Source organism: Clytia hemisphaerica, unplaced genomic scaffold, assembly GCF_902728285.1.
Source record: "Clytia hemisphaerica strain Z4C2 unplaced genomic scaffold, Clytia hemisphaerica genome assembly, whole genome shotgun sequence".
Taxonomy (NCBI): Eukaryota; Metazoa; Cnidaria; class Hydrozoa; order Leptothecata; family Clytiidae; genus Clytia; species Clytia hemisphaerica.
Window position 1 is genome coordinate 506,287 of NW_027103657.1, and position 21,660 is coordinate 527,946.

General features: G+C 34.3%; 2 protein-coding genes and 1 long non-coding RNA gene across 3 annotated transcripts in view; 2 read left to right on the top strand and 1 right to left on the bottom strand.

The window, feature by feature from the left end:
* Positions 1 to 21,660, bottom strand: part of LOC136803270 (uncharacterized) — a 225,700-nt gene that overhangs the window by 67,097 nt on the left and 136,943 nt on the right. The gene's annotated exons all lie outside the window — the stretch shown is intronic.
* Positions 2,200 to 17,928, top strand: LOC136803224 (uncharacterized). Its single transcript, XM_067059951.1, has 22 exons — positions 2,200 to 2,343; positions 3,510 to 3,569; positions 3,884 to 3,992; positions 4,263 to 4,295; positions 4,477 to 4,596; positions 6,278 to 6,323; positions 6,608 to 6,664; positions 6,948 to 7,013; positions 8,275 to 8,314; positions 8,556 to 8,590; positions 9,690 to 9,753; positions 10,096 to 10,130; positions 10,352 to 10,415; positions 10,781 to 10,815; positions 11,053 to 11,116; positions 11,584 to 11,618; positions 12,692 to 12,745; positions 16,280 to 16,339; positions 16,688 to 16,726; positions 16,909 to 16,956; positions 17,103 to 17,144; positions 17,605 to 17,928. Exons 1-22 carry the CDS (start codon positions 2,226 to 2,228, stop codon positions 17,638 to 17,640), a joined length of 1,260 nt encoding a protein of 419 aa, XP_066916052.1. The 5' UTR covers positions 2,200 to 2,225; the 3' UTR covers positions 17,641 to 17,928.
* Positions 21,174 to 21,660, top strand: part of LOC136803256 (uncharacterized) — a 118,274-nt gene continuing 117,787 nt past the window's right edge. The window contains exon 1 of the mRNA XM_067059987.1: positions 21,174 to 21,221. The gene's annotated coding sequence lies outside the window, so the exon portion shown is untranslated. The remainder of the gene's footprint in view (positions 21,222 to 21,660) is intronic.

A 21,660-nucleotide genomic window follows, 5' to 3' on the forward strand; every position in this document is an offset into this window, starting at 1 on the left:
TTTGGATTCAACTTTACATCATATGCGTACATTCATCTTTTTTGTACTTTGCCGGTTGTTTTACTAAGTTAAGAAGGACTTTCTCGAGTTACGACCATATGATGGTATTTAAAGCTCAAGAAGCCCTATAAACAATAAAGTTAGTTATCAATAAAAATGACAGACATAAATTAGAGTTTGAACAAAAATATCAAATGTACATTTGAAAACTTAAGCAAATTTCTTTAAAGATTCTGGAAAAATAATTGAAATCATTGCTGAAGTGAACTTCTGACTAAATTACAGTAGTTAGTATTCAGTTTCAAAGACAAGAAACTAAATTTGACATACAAAACACTTTTTCTACTCAATGAATCAGCTCATCATCATCATAACCAGTCTGCCATTTTGTTTGTTTTGATTTGCACAAGTAATATTGTAATCCGTGTTATATCATACACTGTTTTGATTTGCATTTATAATACTCGCTTCAGCTTCTCAAAGCTAAATCAAAACTAAAATTGTAATATGTAATAATGATAATACCATATAACGTAATATGAAAACCGAGCATTTACGGAAGAGACTACCTACGGGGATGCTTGGGCGACAAAACACAAACAACAAAATTTCGAGATTCCAGTCCAATATCTATGCGTGAAACTATGAGTGCCTCCTCGTCGCTACGCTCCTGCGGGGGCAAAAATGTTGCGCCCGAAATTAAAATCGCTATTTTTAATATAGGGCGCATGATCCCTTTTTTGAAAAAATAGCGCCCGTTTCTAAAATTGATAATCGAGACAAGTCGAATAAGCGAGACTTTTGTAAACAAATTTCTTTTTGAAGTGCAGAAGGGAAAGTGAAAGTACTTGCTGACTTATGGTGCTGATTACAGTGCATACATTCTAATTTGTACTCCACAGAAGGAAATGCAAGTTTGGTTTTTAAGTATATAATGGTTATTGGTCTTGTGTTGCTTGGTTTCTTCAATATTTTCAGTATTTTTTGAACTTGTTTTCGTTTGTTTCTGGTTTTTGCTTGCCCTTTTCTGGGGTTGAAATTTCTTGCCTTCTCTCTCCTTGCACCTCCTTGCCTTTCCTCTTCTTGTAGGTTTTCCCTGTCTCTTCCATTCTTTTTAGGATAAGGGGACACTTTAAGTTTATAGGCAAAATAATGGATTATGGGGATTTTCCTGCTGCCCCTGGGCATAGACATCCTTTTATTCAGCCTTTCCCCTCGATCTGGAAATCTCTAAACACCATTCAGCCATTGGCCCTGGATATCCAAGCAGTGAACTTTTTTATTGATTTTGATGTTTATTATGTGTTCACCGCTTGGTTTACCTAACTCGATTTGCATTCAAAATTTTGCTCTCGTACGACACTTTAAGTGCTCAGCGCCCATGCTAAAAAGGCTCTGAAGAGGAGTGATCCAACTTTATTCAATTGCAATCAAACTTATCAAACATAATCGTGAACAAAATCAAAGATCAATCGGATGTTATATCAACCAAACCCTATCAAACCAATTCTTTTTGTAATGGAACCATCAAAAATTTCTTGACAAGTTCGATTTAGTTTGATGACTGTGCTTTGTTCCATGATGTTCGATAGGGTTCGATTGATGTTTGATGATTTCAGCAAGTCCAAACTTGTCCCAACCGATGGGATAGTGGATGTAACGCAATAATAGACCTTTTTTCAAAGAGGCCACCCTGTTGAATAATTATGTAGTCCAGCAAAAAAACAATGATAAAACCATGCATAATTATTATAATATGCATGATACAGTAATTATGCATGGCTCTATCATTGTTTTTATGGCTGGACTACATAATTATTCAACAGGACATCCTCTTTGAAAAAAGGTCTATGGCCGTGAGCGGCCCCCAATACCCCCTTGGATAAGAATAAAAGGTTCGATAATCAAACAGTTCGATTGACACCCCCTGAAATCAAACATAGTCGACTATCAATCAATCAATTGAAACTACTCGATCTAATTTAAATAGTTTAAAATTTAGGGCGGCAGGGATGCATGGGTGGATGGGTGGATGGTGTATAATGGGCGTGCTTTAAAACCTTTTGCTTGAGAAAACGAGACTCGTTTCGTGCGTAGCCCCTTTTACGATTGATAAATATCTGCTCTCCTGTGCAAATTTTGCGCTAACCTTACAAACTGTATATGAAAATGGTTTAACATTATGATCTTACTTAATTTAGGTAAATATTTAATTGATAATTGTCATGGCAACAAGAAGAACTGCAGCAATTAAAGAAGCTGAAAAGATTAAAGCTAGCACGTATTGTGACACTGGATCAGACCAACCTGGCTTTGAATTGTTGAAAATTTCAGATCAAATAGGTATTGATATGTTTTATTTCTAAATAATTTCCAATTTAAAAGTTTTTAATAAAACCCTTTCTCCTCTCCGCTTATTAACTTTTGGGAAAATGGTGTTGAAAAAGAAAAAGAAGTTTATGAATCGATTGATCCTCATGAACATTTTATGTGTAAAGTTTAAGCACAGAAGCGTTTTAATTTATTTGATTACCTTAGGAGAAGAAATTATGGCGAATGAGCTCATTCGCCAATTTTGGTGCAATTTGCCGGAATTTATTTTGGCGAATTGATAAAATTTCTAAATTAGGCGAGAATTAATTTTGGCGAGCGACCCATTTTATATTGAATTACAAAAAATTACAGCTGGTTCATTTTGTGAGTGCTAGTAGCAGTGCACGACAACGGCGAACCTACGTGGTATTGGAAGTTTTACCACAGATATCTTATATAGACACTAGATAGAGCTTCTCTGTATTTCCCAAGCAACGGGAGGTGAAGCAAAATTATGCGACATCTTTACTAACAGTAATTTGTTCAATCAACCAAACAACTCGCAAAGCGCGGGAACAAGGAGGCGAGAAGATGGATTGATTGGATTGTTTGAACAAATTTCCGGGAGCGAAATGTGGTCTTATGTGGTATACTTCTTCAAAGATGGTGCATAATTTTGCTTCAGTAAGGGACTGAGAAGCTCTATCTAGTGTATTGTATAAGATATCTGTGAGTTTTGCATGGTATCGGCTAATGAAAATAATTTTCGAATGATTTTGTAAATCAACTGATGATTGTGAAGAGCATGAAAGTATTGATTAAAAATATTCTGTTTCTCATTAATGTAAATATTCATGATATGCACCATTGCAATGTCTTCTAACATTACATCACGACCCCAACAGCTGATTGGTTGCAAGTGGCGTAAAATCAATCAATACGTCACTTGAATCCAATCAGCTGTTGGGTGTTCAGAAGACATTGCAGTGATGCATATCATGAATAGGAAAGATTGACGTTGCAATGTCTTCTTTTGAACAGCCAAAGCCCACTGACCTTTATATAAAGATATATAAAGGTCAGTGTCAAAGCCACGTTAAAAATGCTATCAACAAAATCTCCACCTCAAGAAAAGGATCTACTTTAGCTCGAAATATTGTTTTACGTATATTAATAACCTATTGCTCCATTCTTAGGTTATGGTGTAGTGACAAAAAAAGCTTTCAAATCCGGAGACTTTCTTCTGGAATACACAGGTATAATTTATTTTTCACTTAATAAGAGCCATTTTCTGAGAACTTGTTTCCAGCTCCCAGTAGGGATGGTTTTGGAGTGGAATTTTTTCCATTTAAGTTTCAATGGTTATAAAATCATAGAGCAATTTCCCAGTGGGGTTGAAATAGTCGGGTATTTTTTTCCACCAGGGTTGATGTTTTTGCGTATTTTTCCACCGGGTGGGGGGTCCACTGGGTGTTTTTACGGACACCTCGTAGTGCCTTTCCGCTTGTCGCTCGTTTTGTTTATACAATCTTTGTATTATTTGACTGTTTATAACTCTCTTTATTTAAAGGTGATAGAATCTCTAAAAGTGATGCCCTTCGCCGCGAAAAGCACTACAAGAACCAAGGACTTGGCTGCTACATCTTTTTTGATATCGAGGGAATACGTAAAAGGTTTTGGTGAGTCTTACCTTTTTGAAAAATTGATCACTCCCAAAACTTTTATAATACAGTGAACTATCACTAATTCAGTAAACTATCACGAATTCGAAATTCCACTATATCCAAATATTTCACAAAATTGCAGAAAAAGATCGGAAAGTCGTTTTGATTGACAGGAAAAATACTAGAATACTAACTTTTAATATGATGCTTCTTCTGCCTTAGATTGACTTATAATGGTAAAATTTTAAACTCTCTATTTAATGTATTGCTGTTTTCTCTTTACAGTATCGATGCTACAACTAACAACCAGCTTTGTCGGTAATTTCCTCGATTCCTTATTCTTAGGCTATTCTTTCCGGTGATTATTCCTAAATGATATTTATATGAGGTTCTCTTTAGATAGTCTAGACTTAAGAGCTTTCCATGGATATTTGAGGCTTTGTCGGTAATTTCTTCAGAAAATCTTCCTATGCAAGTTTTTTTTCTCTTTTCTACATAGCTATGTAAATGATTCTCCTGAAGAGTATGCTAATGCAAAAATGATGAGGGAATGTATCAATAACAAAATCTACCTTGTCCTGAGGGCGAAAAACGATTTGCCGATCGGTACAGAGCTGAGGTAAGAATTAATATATAAAGAATTCTAATCGATCCATTTTGGATTTTTTCAAAACGTCCTATACTTTTACCCCTTAAACATACCTATTGTTGAGCTTTAACGATGCCTATTAACATAACAGTGATTAATTTCTCCAGGCAGATGGTCAAAAAACTTTTTTGTCGTATTTTCATGACGTTACATTGTTTTAGCAAAAATGGTTTTTTGATACATGTCTCTGGTCAAAATTTGAATTCCAGACTTTATCTGACTTTTTTTTGACTATATTTTTTTTTCAATATCGTTCTTCCACAGATTTTCATTTTTTTAACTTTTAAATTTTTTTCAAAATTTCTCATTTTATATCACTTTTAATCATTAAGTCTATATAAAAACCCGGTCTAGAAGCCTTTTTTTCTTCCTATTGTTAACAACTCAAACTTGTTTATATTGAACCAATCACAAGAGGAGTATTTGGTAATGTGATCAAAACTAGTCTGAATTGCAGACCTCTACAAATCCCCAGGTAGTATAGGTCTGCTTAATGATCTACCAACCGCTTTCCGGTTCGCAAAGGAAATCTTGGCGAGTTAATAATTTGATTGACATTGATGTGTACGCAAAAACGATCGTTTCGAACGTTTTCAATGGATAATGTTTACATTCGAAATTCGAATCCCAGACCAGAAAAACAAAACAGAAAAAAGATAAAAAATAATCTGATGCGCGCATTATGTACAGTCTGTAGATTTATTTTTGACTTTTGCTTTTATAAGATATCTGGTCTGTAAATTTATCAAAACTTTTCCATCAGCTCTTCGGTCGAAGCTCAAAAAATACAATTATGAACACAAAAGTGAAAGAAAACAACCAGAAACACTCCAATCTTTTCAAAGAATTGAAGCTAAGTACCTGAAAAGATACAAAGGCCACACAGTATTAAAAAGTAAAATGCCAAAGCTGAAGAATAGTTCTTTGTTTGTTTTAACATTTAAAGGCCCTTGTTGAAGGAACAACAACACTCCCTTTGTAGAATCATAAAGAACTGATGTCAGAAATATCCAGTATGACCCCGAATGTACTGTATATACATAATTAGAATACCTTGAAATAATCTGCAACATACCTGTAGAACTGACAAAACAATTATCTGGAGCCAAAGTGATCAACGAATCCAGTATGGTAAAAAATTATACACTCATACAAGTCCAAATTCAAGCATCAAAATGTAGTTTTATGAAGCAAAATTTTGTTGGTGCACACAGAAGATACATCAGGGCACTTAAATTCAATAAATCTAATTTCTCATCTTTTACAAAATCTCCACATTAAACAAGAAAGGAGGAAGAAAAACAAGCAAACTTCCTTCCGCCTACTTTTTTTTTCGAAATCCAAATATATTTTCCAATCTATGATTTGGTGCCTCACAGAAAATTTAAACATTACGCAATGTTATATTTGTAGACACTCGCCAGCTAAAAATGTCTTTAGCCGTATATCGGCTAAAGGCGGCAAATCTCTGGACAAAGGAAATATAGCTTATTAAGCATCCTCTATAAGGAGCACGAATCCGTTAGTGGATGCCAGCAGCCTAGATCAAAACTGAATAAATCGATTTTTCAAGTTAACAAAAAGTTGTAATAATCGACTTCCAGACCAAGGTTTTTATACAGACTATAATGCTTCAATATTAATTCCGTAGATATGACTATTGCGTTCCCGAGAGTGAAATGTCTTGGCGAAAACAGGTGAGTTCTATCATTTCTCGATTTGAAAATAAATCTTTCTAACATGTTCCGTAATACTTTGAAATATTGATGAACCGCAAGAAGATGTTTGCTTACTGCATTTTAAGAAAAAAATATATTTCCATAAAAAAAGGGGAGTTACAAATAGGAAAAATTGTTCATAACTTTTGATGGAGTTATTCGTTTGAGTTGAAACTCAATAGTATAGTTGAGATAACTTGGTAAAAAAAACATTTTTTCCGAGACCGATAACCTAATTATGTACCTAACCATTCAATATTTAGGAAACTTGTTGGAAGCCGTTCGAACTAGGACAAAAGGGGAAAGCAAAAAATGCCGAGGTAAGGTATTTTAACATTCAAACTGATCAACTGAAGTGAATTTTCATTTTTAAAAGAGCACCATTTTGTTTTTCCCTGATTTTATTCCAGAAAACTGGGACAAACTGGTACACAAAATCTGGCTAAGTAAAATAGAAAAAACTTTCGTAGTTAGGATAGTATATGCTATGCTATTGGTAATTGGTACGTACCTTTTCGTTTAACAAGGTTTTTGTTTGAAAAGCCAGAGAATGTAAAATGTCCACTTTAGCGAAGCAAGTCAATCCATTTATTTTTTTTCTAGGTGAAATTTCAAGTAAATCAGCGAAGAGTTGACGATGTAACTGAAATTTTTGATGCTGCTGACGAGGTATGTTTACTTTTCTTTATTCCTAAAACTGCGCGTACATGAAGATATACACCTGTTTCAGTGACTTGTTGAGATTCTTTTGTTCAGTTTAAATACACGTTTTTTTTATATGAATAGTGTACTTTGGCTGAGGGTCAAGTATTCTTAAGAAATTGCCGAAATCGAGACTTTTTCTTAATCAGCATAAAATTTCTGATCAATTGGTATATAATATGCAGGGTTTAATCTCAAAAAATATTTATCTAGGCTAGCAGAGCCTAGGAGCCCATTAGCCATTTCATAGGATTTGTGTTTTCAGTACATGATTTTTTTTCTACGTCATTGCAGTAATCAATATTTTATTGTAAATTACTCTTTTGCGAATTGAGATATAAATTTAACAAAAACATCATCAATAGAAAATAGTTCTTAAATTCCCAAGTCATTTAGGATAATTACAAAAGTTAGTTTTGAAGGGAAATCTGCACAGATTTGTGCATTTTTCCCCTGTAAATTGAATAGAAAAGAACATGTAGCAGATGCACGAATTCAATGAAATAGGCTAATGTGACGAAAGAAAGTTTTGAATCCGCCATTATGGATTTTGAAATTCATGTAGAAAATTTTTTTTTCCTGAATTTGATTATTTGGACGGTAGGCAAGACCCTCCGAAAATTTCAAGTAAATTAAGTACGCCAAGCAAATGTTACAGCCACGCAAATTATTTGGAACCAAAAGTAGTCATTTCAAACAATCGAAATCGAAAGTGCTTCATATCTCCAGATAACGAAATTTTCAGACTATGGTTCTGACCTTTTTCTTAATCTTTGTGACCGATTGGTATATAATATGTCTATGTTTAAAGTCAAAAAAAATATTTTTTTTCAAGCAAGAGGGCTTAAAAGGGCTGAAAATCTTAAGTGCGCCATTATGGAAATTTGTGCCTGATCCAAATCACGGCACAAACTTTTTCTGACTCTCTAAGGCCTATACTTTCATAGTCAAAAGAAAAAATGACTATACGCGAACTTGTATACGTAACCTAACTCAGCCCCTAGAGTAAAATTGCTAAATTCTTATCAAAATCTGTGAAACTCACCCTGGAGGTATTCTTAGGGTATTCTTACGACTTGGCCACTTTTCACCCTGATATTCTTATAGAAGGTAATCTAATAAAAAAGCCTGTATTTCAACCTAAATTCCAATCGGGATAAGAAATCTACAGTATATCAATAATAGCATATAGGGCATTTTTTTGTATGAAAAATTTCTTTAAATTTAGTATGTTGGAATCAATAACGTTGAATCCTCGGAATCAAAAGGTACCACGTAACTTTTAACATTGATTAATAAGCTAGGCTTTTATTTCAATTCCAGTTGATCAAAGAGCTTGAAAAATCTCACCGTTGTTCTAGGAATCTTGTTGTATCATTAGTTTTATAGTATTTTAGCGGAATAATTATTACAGACTTTTTTTCAGAATTTTACGATTTAACACAGAAAATTACTAAATTCTGCAAAACGAAATTCATTTTTGAATAAATAAAATATTTTCTTTTTCAGTGATAAAGGACTCCCCTAATAAAAGTGCAGTCGTGGTAAGACTTTCGTTTCTTTGTAGTTTTTATCATCATTATATTTTGCAGACGACTTGGAAAATACGTGAAAAGGGCAAATCAAGGTGTGGGGATACGAGAAGTTTTTTTCACGTTGGTGCTAAGCAACATGCTCCATCCCACCAACGTAAGAAAAAAGTTGCGTGTCTCTTGGTTTCTATTTTTTTTTCATGAGACTAAAACTGAGGGAAAAACCCAAAAGACACGCTGATTTTGTCCGTGGGAAAATGGTGCAAAATAAATTGAAATCAAAGTTGCTTCATTGTCCCAGGGACAAAAATGAGAGAAATTTTGTCCCACGTCAAAAAAAAGTCTTTCTTCTGTCTTGTGAATTTGATTTTGAAAGTGAAAATTCATATTTTTGAGATTTAGATTTAGAAAACTTAAAAAAATGATTTTAATTTGCAATACTCCATTTTCATTGAATTGTCTTAAGGGGATTTGAAAATACGAAAAGATACTTTTTACCAGTTTGGGGGATGAGGCATGTTGCATTACACCAACGTGAATAAAACTTTTTGTGTCCCCACTCTTTTAAAGTATTTGAGTTGTTATTATTATTATTATTATTAATATTATTAATTGTACAGTTTCTCTTAATGCTAAGTTAGATCACATGAACTAAAGTGTATCCAGATATAATTGACAGCGGAAGCAAGAATGCCTGTAACTTTTGATATGAAAATACAATTGTTAAAATTTGTTTGCTTGTTTTAGAGAATCAAAAGTGCTACATTTGAAAAGTTAGAGATTTGATTTTTTACAGAAAAGTGCCACTAAGGGGTATTTCGGGTCCCATAACTGTTTGCCTTCTTCACCAAAGGTTCAACAACCGCTGTTGTGAAATTATACCATGAGTAGAAAAAAAGCTCAAGTTTTTCAATCGCAAATTTAACCGCTAAAAATCGCAAATTTTTCAACCAAAAATACATTCAAAGCACTTTTGATTCTCTAAATCAAGCAAAAAATCTCACAATTGTAGTTGACTATCAAAAGTTACAGGCATTCTTGCTTCTGCTGCCAATTATATCTGGATACACTTTAGATTTTCAATAGCATCTCATTGAATTTAAATCATTAGACTATGGACGAGATTGAAAGACAAAGTGACAGTAAAGAGGGAGAACAACAAAGCGACGAGAAATGTAGGTTCAAGGCTTTTTCAAAGTTTTCCAATTGATAGATTGAGATCAATAGAGTGAGAAATTCAAAAGACTGATAAAAGATTGTGCAAGGCTTCAAATTATGAATGATTTTTAGAAGTAACAAGTTTTTCAAGATTTCTTAAGGTATAACGGTGGCATTTAGTGGTAGCATAGTATAAGTAAGCCACAGCTTTGTAATAATATGGTGTAAGCTATTTCTAGTTATAAAACCAGGTGCAAAATGTGTCGGTGGGATTGGCCTTGCCTCTTAAGGGTAGATTTTTTATGTATTCCATGTTTTACATTCTTAATAAAAAACTTTAAAAAAAAATCTTTTCTTAGGTATCAATGGTTCTGCTGAACGAAAAGATATTAAGGTAAAGTATTTTGACCTCGTCCAGACCAAGGTTTGAATACAACTGTCAATCTTTCGTAAGAAAACTGATTGGAAAATACATTGTGATTCTCTAAATCAAGCAAAAAAGTTTCACAATTGTAGTTGACTATAAAAGGTTGAAGGCATTCTTGCTTCTGCTGCTAATTATATCTGGATACACTTTAGATTTTCAATAGTATCTCATTGAATTTAAATCATTAGATTATGGACGAGATTGAAAGACAAAGTGACAGTAAAGAGGGAGAACAACAAAGCGACGAGAGATGTAGGTTCAAGGCTTTTTCAAAGTTTTCCAAAAAGTAATAAACCTAAAAACTCAATTGATAGATTGAGATCAATAGAGTGCGAAATTCAAAAGACTGATAAAAGATTGTGCAAGGCTTCAAATTATGAATGATTTTTAGAAGTAACAAGTTTTTCAAGATTTCTTAAGGTATAACGGTGGCATTTAGTGTTAGCATAGTAAAGAAAGCCGCGGTTTTGTAATAATATGGTGTAAGCTATTTCTAGTTATAAAACCAGGTGCAAAATGTGTCGGTGGGATTGACCTTGCCTCTTAAGGGTAGATTTTTTTATGTATTCCATGTTTTACATTCTTAAAAAAAATCTTTAAAAAAAAACTTTCTTTAGGTACCAATGGTTTTGCTGAACGAAAAGATAACAAGGTAAAATATTTTGACCCCGTCCAGACCAAGGTTTGAATACAACTGTCAATCATTTGTAAGAAAACTGATTGGAAAATACATTCAAAGCACTGCAGTTTTTATTCTCTAAATTAAGCAAAAAAAATTTCCCAATTGTAGTTGACTATTAAAAGGTACAGGCATTCTTGCTTCTGCTGCCAATTATATCTGGATAAACTTTAGATTTTCAATAGTATCTCATTGAATTTAAATCATTAGATTATGGACGAGATTGAAAGACAAAGTGACAGTAAAGAGGGAGAACAACAAAGCGATGAGAAATGTAGGTTCAAGGCTTTTTCAAAGTTTTCCAATTGATAGATTGAGATCAATAGAGTGAGAAATTCAAAAGACTGATAAAAGATTGTGCAAGGCTTCAAATTATGAATGATTTTTAAAAGTAACAACTTTTTCAAGATTTCTTAAGGTATAACGGTGGCATTTAGTGTTAGCAGCTTTGTAATAATACGGTGTAAGCTATTTCTAGTTATAAAACCAGGTGCAAAATGTGTCGGTGGGATTGACCTTTGCCTCTTATAGTAGGGGCCATTCTTTTGGACCCGTAACAACAATTTCCGGATTGAAGTTTTTTTGCTCATTTGAAAGAAGAATGTATTTAGAAACTTATTTGAGAGGAAGTAAATTAATTAGGTCCAGCAACTGGGAACTAATGACTTTTTCCTGTGTATTAAGGGTAGATTCTTTATGTATTCCATGTTTTGCATTCTTATAAAAAAAATCTTTTTTTAGGTACCAATGGTTCTGCTGAACGAAAAGATAACAAGGTAAAATATTTTGACCCCGTCCAGACCAAAGTTTAAAGCCATATTGACATTTAATATTTTCGAGGTCTGAATACAACTGTCAATCATTCGTAAGAAAACTGATTGGATGATTAAATTGCTATCTCCGTTTAAATATAAATGGTACTTTGATATGAGCCTTACTATATCCTTGGTCTAACTTGAAAGATGTCCTTTTTAAACTTTCAAGACCGATGAGGAAGAAAGGATCGCTCTCATGAGTTGTTAATAAAAGCAGTGAAATGTTATCGGATAGAATAGCATCTAACTTGGGCTACTTCGTCATCTATTCAAATTTCTTTTGTTAAAAGTGATTATTGGTCGTAAAGACAGTTTCTCAAAAACATGAGCGTGGATAGAAATCTCTCTTGATTTTCTGTTGCAAACTATGAAGTTAAGTTGGTAGCAAAAGAATTCCACAGGTTTAGCTACTACCCATCTTTAGAATTTTCAATTCTATTTATGCTAATTCAAGGGCCCCCAAAATGTTGGTTGACTTAAAGATGCCATATCTTTCATTTAACTTCTCACGATATATAAACATCTGGATTTTTGGATTTTTGGATTTATAAGTAAATAAGCTACTCCAAATATGTTTTATACCGCCAAAAACATGTTTTTCTTAAAGAAGAAATACTAACCTACCAAAATAATCAAAAATCATTTTATTTTGACTAATCTACAGGTCAGAATCCTCATTTGAATGAAAACCTACATATTAGGCGCCACCTACATATTCGGGGCCATATACTGTACTGAACGAAGAGAAACAGAGATGTTTCTAATTTAAGCCAATCAAATTTCGTGTCTAAGCAAAGAAGATATTTCACGTGGTAACCTCAGCGCACTTTTCGATGATCCAAGCATATACAACCAAATTTCTACGTCTCGCATATGTGGATCTAGGCAAAGTATGCCCCACTCGCTATTCGCGCGCGCTCAAACGCTCGTTCCGCAAAAATGAAAGGTACCAGTTTTTAAATGGGTTTGAATTTTTACCCTGGAGTTAGAATAAATTTTTTTTTCAGATTATTCATTCTTTCTATTTCGTATAGAACATTCCATCTGTATTCGAACATTTGAAGACATTTGCAGACGATGTGATCAAGGTAAATTTAATGATTGCGCTTTTGCGGCCAATTCAGCCTTTTTACGTTACATCTTTGCTTTTTACACCTTTTAAGATATTAGCCAAATTACATTATCTGAGTGTAATTGAGTGTAGAGGACACAGTATGACGGACGTGGTTTGACTTCTGATCCTGTTCAGGTATCACGTGGAGATCGTTCTACTGATAACAAAGAAGGTCAGGATCATGTAAAGTCTGAAGATTTTTGTATTTTGAGATCTGGAATCGATTTCTTTAATTATACATGGCTGAAGATGAGCATAACTTCTCGGGACGATCATCGATCTTTTTGTAATTTTTGCTAAATAAACTAGATAAGGAATTCAGTGCAATGAGTTTTATTTTGTCAACCAAATGTCCAATACACACGAAACGAGTCTCGTTTTCGCAAGCGAAAGATTTTTTAAACACGCCCGAAGAATTTTTCGACCACTGGTACAGTAACAAAAAATTACTCTCGGGTACTTAATTAAGGGGGGGGTTGAAATAAAAGCGGGGTGGGTGGAAAAAATACCAAAACTTAATAAGCGGGGGGGGGGGTTAAGTAAAAAAAATGTCCTTGGTGAAAATTTTTTGAAAAGCAGCTAAATATAAAAGAATCAGGGCAAAAAAGGAACTTTCAAAAGCATTTCCCCAAAAAATTAATAGGCGGGGGGGGGTTAATAAGAATGTTCCAGGTGGAAAATTTTCGAAAAATTAAATAGCGTGGGGACGCTTATTAAGTACCCGAGAGTATTTTTAAAATTTTAAATGAGTTAGGTTGTAACCATACAATGGTGATCCTTCCAGGGGATGGTTCTTCTTTAATTTGTACCTCTGACTCACAAATTCCATATAGAATTTTTCCACCAGTTGAGAATAAAAGAATTGAATAAATGTTGAAGTGAAATCGACTTTTAACCTCCTGCGATGCTCTTCCAGGGAGTTGCTTGCTGTCTTAACTTTATATCCCTGTCTCACATAGACAATTTTTTGACCAGTGGGAATAAAAAAGATCTGGATAAATTTTGAAAGGAATTTGTATAGTGCTATTAAGTGGCCTTCAAATGCTCTTTCGTTGTTCCGCTAGGTATTTTTACTTGTTTAGAATTTAGGGCGGCGAGGATGGGTGGATGTTGAATAACGTGGGCGTATTTGGGTATTGGACATTTAGTTCACACATAGGAATGTAAAGAGATGGAAAAAGGGCTTGTTCAGAACAATAGACAAACGGCTTGTCATATACCAGGTCCTTTGTTGTTTTTTTTGTTTGTTTTTTTTCAGGGAGTTTGTTTCGAGCTAATGGAATTCTTTTGTTGTTACTTTAAAAAAAGTTGTATAATTAGCGTGGTATGAGCAAATTCTTTTGTTTCAGGTCAAATTATGCGTAAACTTTAGGGGCTTATATTTTGGGGAGACCTCTTTTATACCAAATAATACCTATATTTTCTTGCTCAGAATTTTCTAGCGATTCTAATGATATAACGGCATCATGACCGTATAACTAGATTAAAAGCTAAAGTGCAAGAAAATAATAAATCAAATCTGTCTCTGATGAATTTCTATCAAATTTTTTCGAAGTAACTTGGTATCATTGTGATGAGAATTTTTTAGACTACAAGCTGGTGTAAAATTTGTTACTGGATACTGAAAGTTTTAAAAGTAATGGATCAAAAACGAAAAACATAAAGCCACTTTTATAAACACAGCATATAGAAACCAGCCCTCTTCGCATGGCGAGCCGTTTTTTTCTGAACTTTTTGTAACGACCAAATTAAAGCTAAAACAAAGGAGTTTTCAATAGACACGATCAGAACACTTCAGAAGCACTTTTTCCATTCCATCCCATTTCTCTGGTTCACAAAATAATACTCTTTGCTAGTTTATCAATAGCGATTGTCCCGTGCCATATGTAATTTTATAGCCCTGCAATACAACTGTCAATCATTTTTTGAGAAAACTGATTGGATAATTGATGTCACGTGGCCGTTTAATATTTCCCCATAGTGACCAGTTATGAAATTGACATCTTTAGAATGTTAATTTTTACGATGTAGAACAATAGAATACACTTGTTAATTACTTTTATTACTTTATTTTGCATGGCTATAAATGGATTATTAACCTCAGTAAGCCTGTCTCTCTGGAAAATATTGACCTCGGGCACACGTGCCCTCGGTCAATATTTCCTCAGAGAGACCGGCTTTTCGTTTAATAATCCATAAAAAGTGTAGTCCAAAAGCTTGTGGAGACTTTTTTTAACTTTTCTCAGGACCCATTTATGCTATAAGTTATACACCGTTGGTTGAAAAGATAATTTTTTGCATAATATTTCAATTGACTAAGTTTTTTTTAAATTGAAAATTGAAGATTTGTAATTTTTCGACTTGGCTAAAAGTAACGATTTAAATATTTAAACTTCGCTAGTTCCAAATCTGTGCTCAGATTTTTAATATCTTTCGATCAAAGGCTACAGCCCTTTAAAACAGGGTCCACTTTGGCCCTTTTTGGTCGGTTTAACTCCTCTTTGAAGGGCTGTGATTTTAATCCAAGAAAAATATGAGAAATCTGAGCACACATTTGAAATATTCTAAAAAGTATCAATTTGATATTTTTGACCCAGCCGAAAAAATCTTCATTTTTTACTCTTCATTTTTCATCTTCGTTTTTCAATTTTCAAAAAACAAAAAATCAATTAAAATATTCTGCTAAAGATCATCTTTCCAACGGTGTATAACCTTTTAGTACGTGTACAAACTTTCGCGAGCAGAGAGTTTCGCGATTTTCGTGAATTTTGGCCCTTTTCGCGAAAGTAAATGTCTTTGAAAATTCTTGATAGGGCAACTCGCGAAAGTTTATGCCCGTGAAAAATTATTGAAAAAGTTGAAAATCTTTAAACCTTCGAAATCAATATAACAACTAGTATGTATAGCATTTTTATGCCTTAGAAGCCTCATTATTAATTAGTCAAAAATACCAGTTTAAAATCGAATTCAAGAAGTATCTCTGTCTTTTAAGCCATTTTTGGTGTGAAAATTGTCATTTTGATCACCCAATTCGCTGAAGTTTATGCTCGTGAAATAATTTTTTTTGTTAAATTCGCGAAAGTAAATGGGTGCTGAGAAAAGTTGAAAAAAAAATAAAGTAAATTTTAATGAAAATGAAAGTGCTGCAGATCTCGAGATCTCGAGAAGGATTACAGACCATATGATGCTGACCCTTTTCGTAATCAGTAGGACTTTTCTAATCGATTGTTATATAATCTGCATTGGTTTGCCACCAAAAAATCTTTTCTCAAGTAAGGCCTGGCAAAACCAAAAATCCGCATTCAAGAAATATCTGCTATACTTTTCATATTGACACCAGAACAGGTTCATATGTCAAATCGCGTCCGTAAAGTCCTCCACACTCAATTACAGTCATTCCCTAGGATGTTATGAAAATGTTGGTATTCTTCGATTTTAGGGAAAATGAATTGGTATTTTATATTGTAGTTGTATAACATTTTCCGTTTTTTTTTATTTCTTATTTTAGAACGCAACAAACGAGGATTATATCAAAAATCTTACCAACAAACTTGGCTGGGAAATCGAGGTAAAGGTTTTCCCTAATGTTATTCTCAACTTCAGTTGAGCTACAATCTGACAATGTCTGTCTGTCTGTCTGTGTGTGTGTGTGTCTGTCTGTCTGTCACAAAAACTTTAGGGCAGCCTGGAGACTTCAAAAAATGGTGGGATTTGGCTGAAATTTTGCATACTTGTTCCTTGGGTTAATATCTGGGGTTCTACAATTGGACCTATGAATAGTTTGAAGGCACTGAAGTTGAGCCCAGTGCGTTGCGCACGTTCGACTATTTGATAATGCACGCTTGTTTTATAAGAACCAGGAAATTTTGGCTCAGGCTGGGCTGTTTTTAAATGTTAAAAATCTTTTGATTTTCAGGCTGAACATTTGGCTCAAGTTGCCCAATCATCAATTAATGTAAGTTCAATATTTTCCATTGTTTTTTTGAAAGTTTCTAAGTGAGTGAGAGCAAATTAAAGAATGAAGAAGAATCATCGGCATTTGTTAAAAAACTTTTTAGTAAGTGAAAAAAATCTGGAAGTGGGGGTTGTCTGCAGTTTGTTGAGTCAGCCCCATAAAATCCTTTGATTTTACTTCAGGCTGAACATTTGGCTCAAGTTGCCCAATCTCCTGTGAAATCAATTAATGTAAGTTCAATATTATAATTTTATGACACATCATATTTTAGTCAAAAGGAAAAGACATTGCTTATTGGACTCTTCAGTAAGAATCCGTTATTTAGGGGTAGAGGATGAATTGGCTAGGGATGCATTTATTTTTATTTCTTTACCAGGAGCAAGACAATGACATCAGCATTGGAAAAAGAAAAAGAACTGTAAGTTCAACATATTCAATCTTTTTGCCGCCCGTAGCGAGCTTGCGAAGCGTAGGGTGGCCTACATAGCTTCACGCAAGGATATGGGACAGGAATCTCGATTTTTGCGTTTGTTTTGTAATCGGTCTTCCGGTTAATTAGTGTTCCGTAATTATCCGGCAACATTTATAGCTTACCAAACTAGTTCGCTGAATGCGCGGCGGACGTTTTTCGTTATTTTTCCTTTCGGGGTTTTTTGTTTTTTTTTCTGTCGTGCGTTAATTTGTGGATTAAGTTTTCAAACGCAGGTAATTCTATGCACATTTTCGATGAGTTAGGCCATCTTGATTTTCAAAAGATGTCCTGAAAGCTCTCGAGCAATAGTCCAGCAGTCGAATTGCATTAACTTTTTTCAAAAAATTGAGATATAAATCAGTGAATTTGCTGACAGTCAAATCATACAATCTGTCTCCTGTCTTAGACATTCAGATTGATTCATTTTCGACCCAAACAGTAGAACAATGATTGAATATGGACAAAAGTGATTATTGTTGGTGGTTGAATTGGCAACGAAATTCCACTGTAACTAAATTTATTCAACAATCGTCATTCAACATACTCTACTCCCAACAAAATTCTTAACGATCCTGTGTTATGGTACTTCGACAGTAAGTACAAATATTTTTTTCTTTGTGTACTTTTATAAGACTTGGTTTTATTAATCTTTTATGTTTAACCTGTGTTCGTGTTGATACTTAGGCGGTCATCGTAACTGGTGTTAAAAATGCATGCGGGCAGACAGGCGGACGGGCGTTCAAAAAAATTCCCGGGTTTTTTTAAATCACGTCAGTAATTCAGGGGCGGTTGGTGTCGCGAGCGAAACAATTTTTCGATGGCCATCTCCGCACCAGAAAATCAGCAGAAAATGATGCGGGCGGGTGATGCGAATAGAACAATTTTTCGACGACCGCCTTACCAGGCACTGACTATTTGGGAAATTATTATCAAAGATTGAAAGAAACTTTTGTGAACTAGTTTTGAGGAAATTTCAGTAAACTCACCATATATCATCTAATTTCATGTTTCTTCTTTTCCCTTTAAGCTTTTTATGAATGAGGATTCGTTTACCTTGACAACGCAATATTACCTTGTTACTGCTACTATTACCACGTTACGTCATGATTTTCCATCCTTCTACACGATATTGCTGTTAAACTGCAAGATAACTGGCATATCTTTTTCATGTAAACAATTTTGTCCATGAGATCCCTTATCATGCCGTTGGAAAAAGTCCTGAATGTACGCTATTTCCTGTTAATACCTGCTTCCTGCTCATCAATATTGCCTCATTACTGATACTATTACCATGTTACGTCCTATCATCTTCCATCTATTACACGATGCTGTTACAGCTTCTAGATTAATGGTAAATCCATTTAATGTAAACAATTTTGAATCACGATATCCTTTGTTAAACCGTTGGAAAAACTCCTAAGTACGTTGTTACCTGTCAATTCTTGGTTCCTGCTCGTTATGTTTCTGGCTCATAGCATTTCTTATGCTACAGCATTTCTTATGCTGTTTGGTTCTACTATGTTTCATTTATATTTCAAATTGGTTGAAATAAATATAGTTGCATGTCTTTTGACTGGTTTAGTATATCTATGTAACTGTCTGTACTCTCAGGAGCCAAATAAACGGGGGGGGGGGCTCGAATAAACGGGGGGGGGGGTTGGAAAATTTTCGAAATTTTAATAAACGGGGGGACCTAATTGCCGGGGGGGGGGTTGGAAATTGTACTTCTGAAAACCCAAAAATAAGGTTAATATAGGCTAAAATAAGGTTAATATAGGCTAAAATCAGGCTTTTTGGAGCAAAATAAGGGGACTTCTTTTTGCCAACTGAAAATATTCTCAAAAATTAATAAACGGGGGGGGGGGTCCTACTAAAGTCCGGGGGGTTGGAAAATTTTCGAAAAATTAACAAGCGGGGGGGCCGTTTATTTGGCACCTAAGAGTAATTGATTCTACCTGGACACTTTTCCTAATGAATGTTTTAAGATTCGTATTTTATTCTTTGTAAAGTAATTCACATTTTTAGAAAAAAAATATGTTTCATTTATGTTAGCTTATTCATTGATATCTGAAAGAAAATGCTGTTGAGAAGAATCATTCTAACTATTCCGAATCATTTCCAAACTTTTGTTATAATTATAAAGCATTAAAAAGCCTTAATTAGCATTAATTAGTTTTTACAAGCATTTGTACTAGCGGGTGGCAGTTAGTGAAAGCTATGGCTAGTTTAAAGTGCTCTCTAGTCTTTGGCTATTTACAAGAGCAGCAAAGATGCGGATTAATATTTCCTCTAAAATTGCGTGAAAAGTAAATAAAAATAAACAAAAATTGACCATACAAATATGTTTTTTGAGACATAGTGACTAAAGTGACTCCCTTCAATCCCAGTAAAATCGACTAATTATAGCTCAAACTAAAAATCCACCGCTGAACAGTAGTATCAAAAACTTCTCTCAAATCTTTGAAACGATAGCTAGGATTAAGCAATAAATATACGATTAGAACATCTAACGTTGCACTAGGGGACATCCTCTTTGTAATCTAAAAAATAACGCTTAAATCGATAGTACTTTGATATTAGTCTCACGTGAAAGGGCATCATCAATCAAATTTTGACTCACTTTTTTGTGGTACGCATGCATGTCAAATCAATATAACTAATTATAATTACTTTAGGCGTACAAACTTTCGCGAGCAGAAACTTTCGCGAGCAGAAACTTTCGCGAGGTCGAAAATTCGCGAAAATTACGACATTTACTTTCGCGAATTCGAGGAAAAAATATTTTTCGCGAGTATAAACTTTCGCGAATTGGGTGATGAAAATGAAAATTTTAACACAGAAAATAGTTCAAAAGTGACAAATACTTCTCGATTTCGATTTAAAACTGGTATTATATGACTTCAATGGGGCTATTAAGGCATACATAAAATGCCAAAATTACTACTTTTTATTTTGATTTCGAAGTTTTACAGATTTTCAACTTTTTTAAACAATTTTTCCGCTAGCATAAACTTTCGCGAAAAAGGCCAAAATTCGCGAAAATTGTGAAAGTTTCTGCTCGCGAAAGTTTGTACGCCTAAAGTAGATTATATCTAATATATCTAATTATAATTAGATATTATTAGACAGCACGTTTTTCTTACGCATAAAAAAGGAAGATAATTTATTATCAAGCACATCGATCAAGCAAAAAACCTCTCAATACTGGTGACACAATTATTTGGGCCCTCAATAGCTCTACGCATCTCTATGAAAAAGCTCAAAGGTGTTCTTACAAACACTTCATATTACTTTTAGGTACATATCTAAAGTACCTTTCCCATAATTCGAAAATATCTGCGCACGCATATCCTTTGCTCTCCACCGTTTCTTGAACGGGAGATAAATGAACCTGTTTTTACCTGGGATCTGCTTAGGGAAGCGTGGTTTTTGTGGAGTGCAATCTTTTGCGAGGTGAATTACGGAAATAGTGTATTGAAAGTGCTTGTTGCTTGTTAATTTCTTAGATTAAACTGTCACGCCCATAATTAGGAGGTTCATATTTGTGACGTCAGAATCTAAAGTTTGTCTTTTGATAGGCAAAATGGCTACCGGGTATGTGCGAGCCATAAGGGTACCTTTTTCATACCTCTAAAGTCTCTCAAAGGGGTACAAATTCAAGAGTTAGTCTCTGAAAGGGTCCAAAAAGAAAAATGTGAAACCTTAAAATGTGCGCCACATTTTTGACGACGGATTGAATCTAGCGGTTTCGATGAATGGTATATTTTTGGAAAACTAGCAGTAAATTTTACTTTCAATCCGTCGTTTGTATGAAAACCACGTGGGTCGTACATAACCAGCCGCTCAACTTATGTGCACAAAAAAGATTCGCTTGTAGCTCTTCGAGCTTGCATTTCATTTGCTCCAACGTTAAAATGAGTGCTTCAAAACTATAAATGTTTTACATTTAACCTATTTGTCTTTTTATAGAATGAAGACGATGGCACTGAAAACCATGGACAAATTGCTAAGAAGAAAAAAATTGTAAGTAATTTCTGAAGAACAGTTTTTCGTTCAAAAGAAGACGAAAATCAGGGCCTGGGTATCGGTAATTTATTGTCTCAAACTTTTCAAAAGCAAAGTTTGGGAACTGGCCTATGGTTGTGCCTTTCCCGAAAAAATAAACCCATTTCCACATGGAAACTCCTAGTCTCTCCTACTCCCACCCAGTGGGACTCCTGTCCACTGAAAAAGATTGGCCGGTGGTAAAAACTCCTTACTCAGTATCAGAGTGATGAAAACCAATTCCCCTTACATAAAGTTAAACCCCCTTCTCACCAGAAACCCACTGGGACCCCTTCCCACTGAAAAAAATTGTCGAAAACATCGTTCCTAATGGAAAATTATCCTCCAATTTTTGTCCCCACTGAGAAAAATCAAATAAACCAATCCTCATTGGAAAATAATATTTACTACTTTTTCC

Bases quoted from the DNA above. Each gene is read 5' to 3' on its own strand.
- LOC136803224 (XM_067059951.1), top strand. From the start codon at position 2,226: ATGGCAACAAGAAGAACTGCAGCAATTAAAGAAGCTGAAAAGATTAAA. The intron at 16,340-16,687 runs GTAAAGGTTTTC...TTTGATTTTCAG, and splicing joins AACTTGGCTGGGAAATCGAG to GCTGAACATTTGGCTCAAGT. The intron at 16,727-16,908 runs GTAAGTTCAATA...ATTTTACTTCAG, and splicing joins TTGCCCAATCATCAATTAAT to GCTGAACATTTGGCTCAAGT.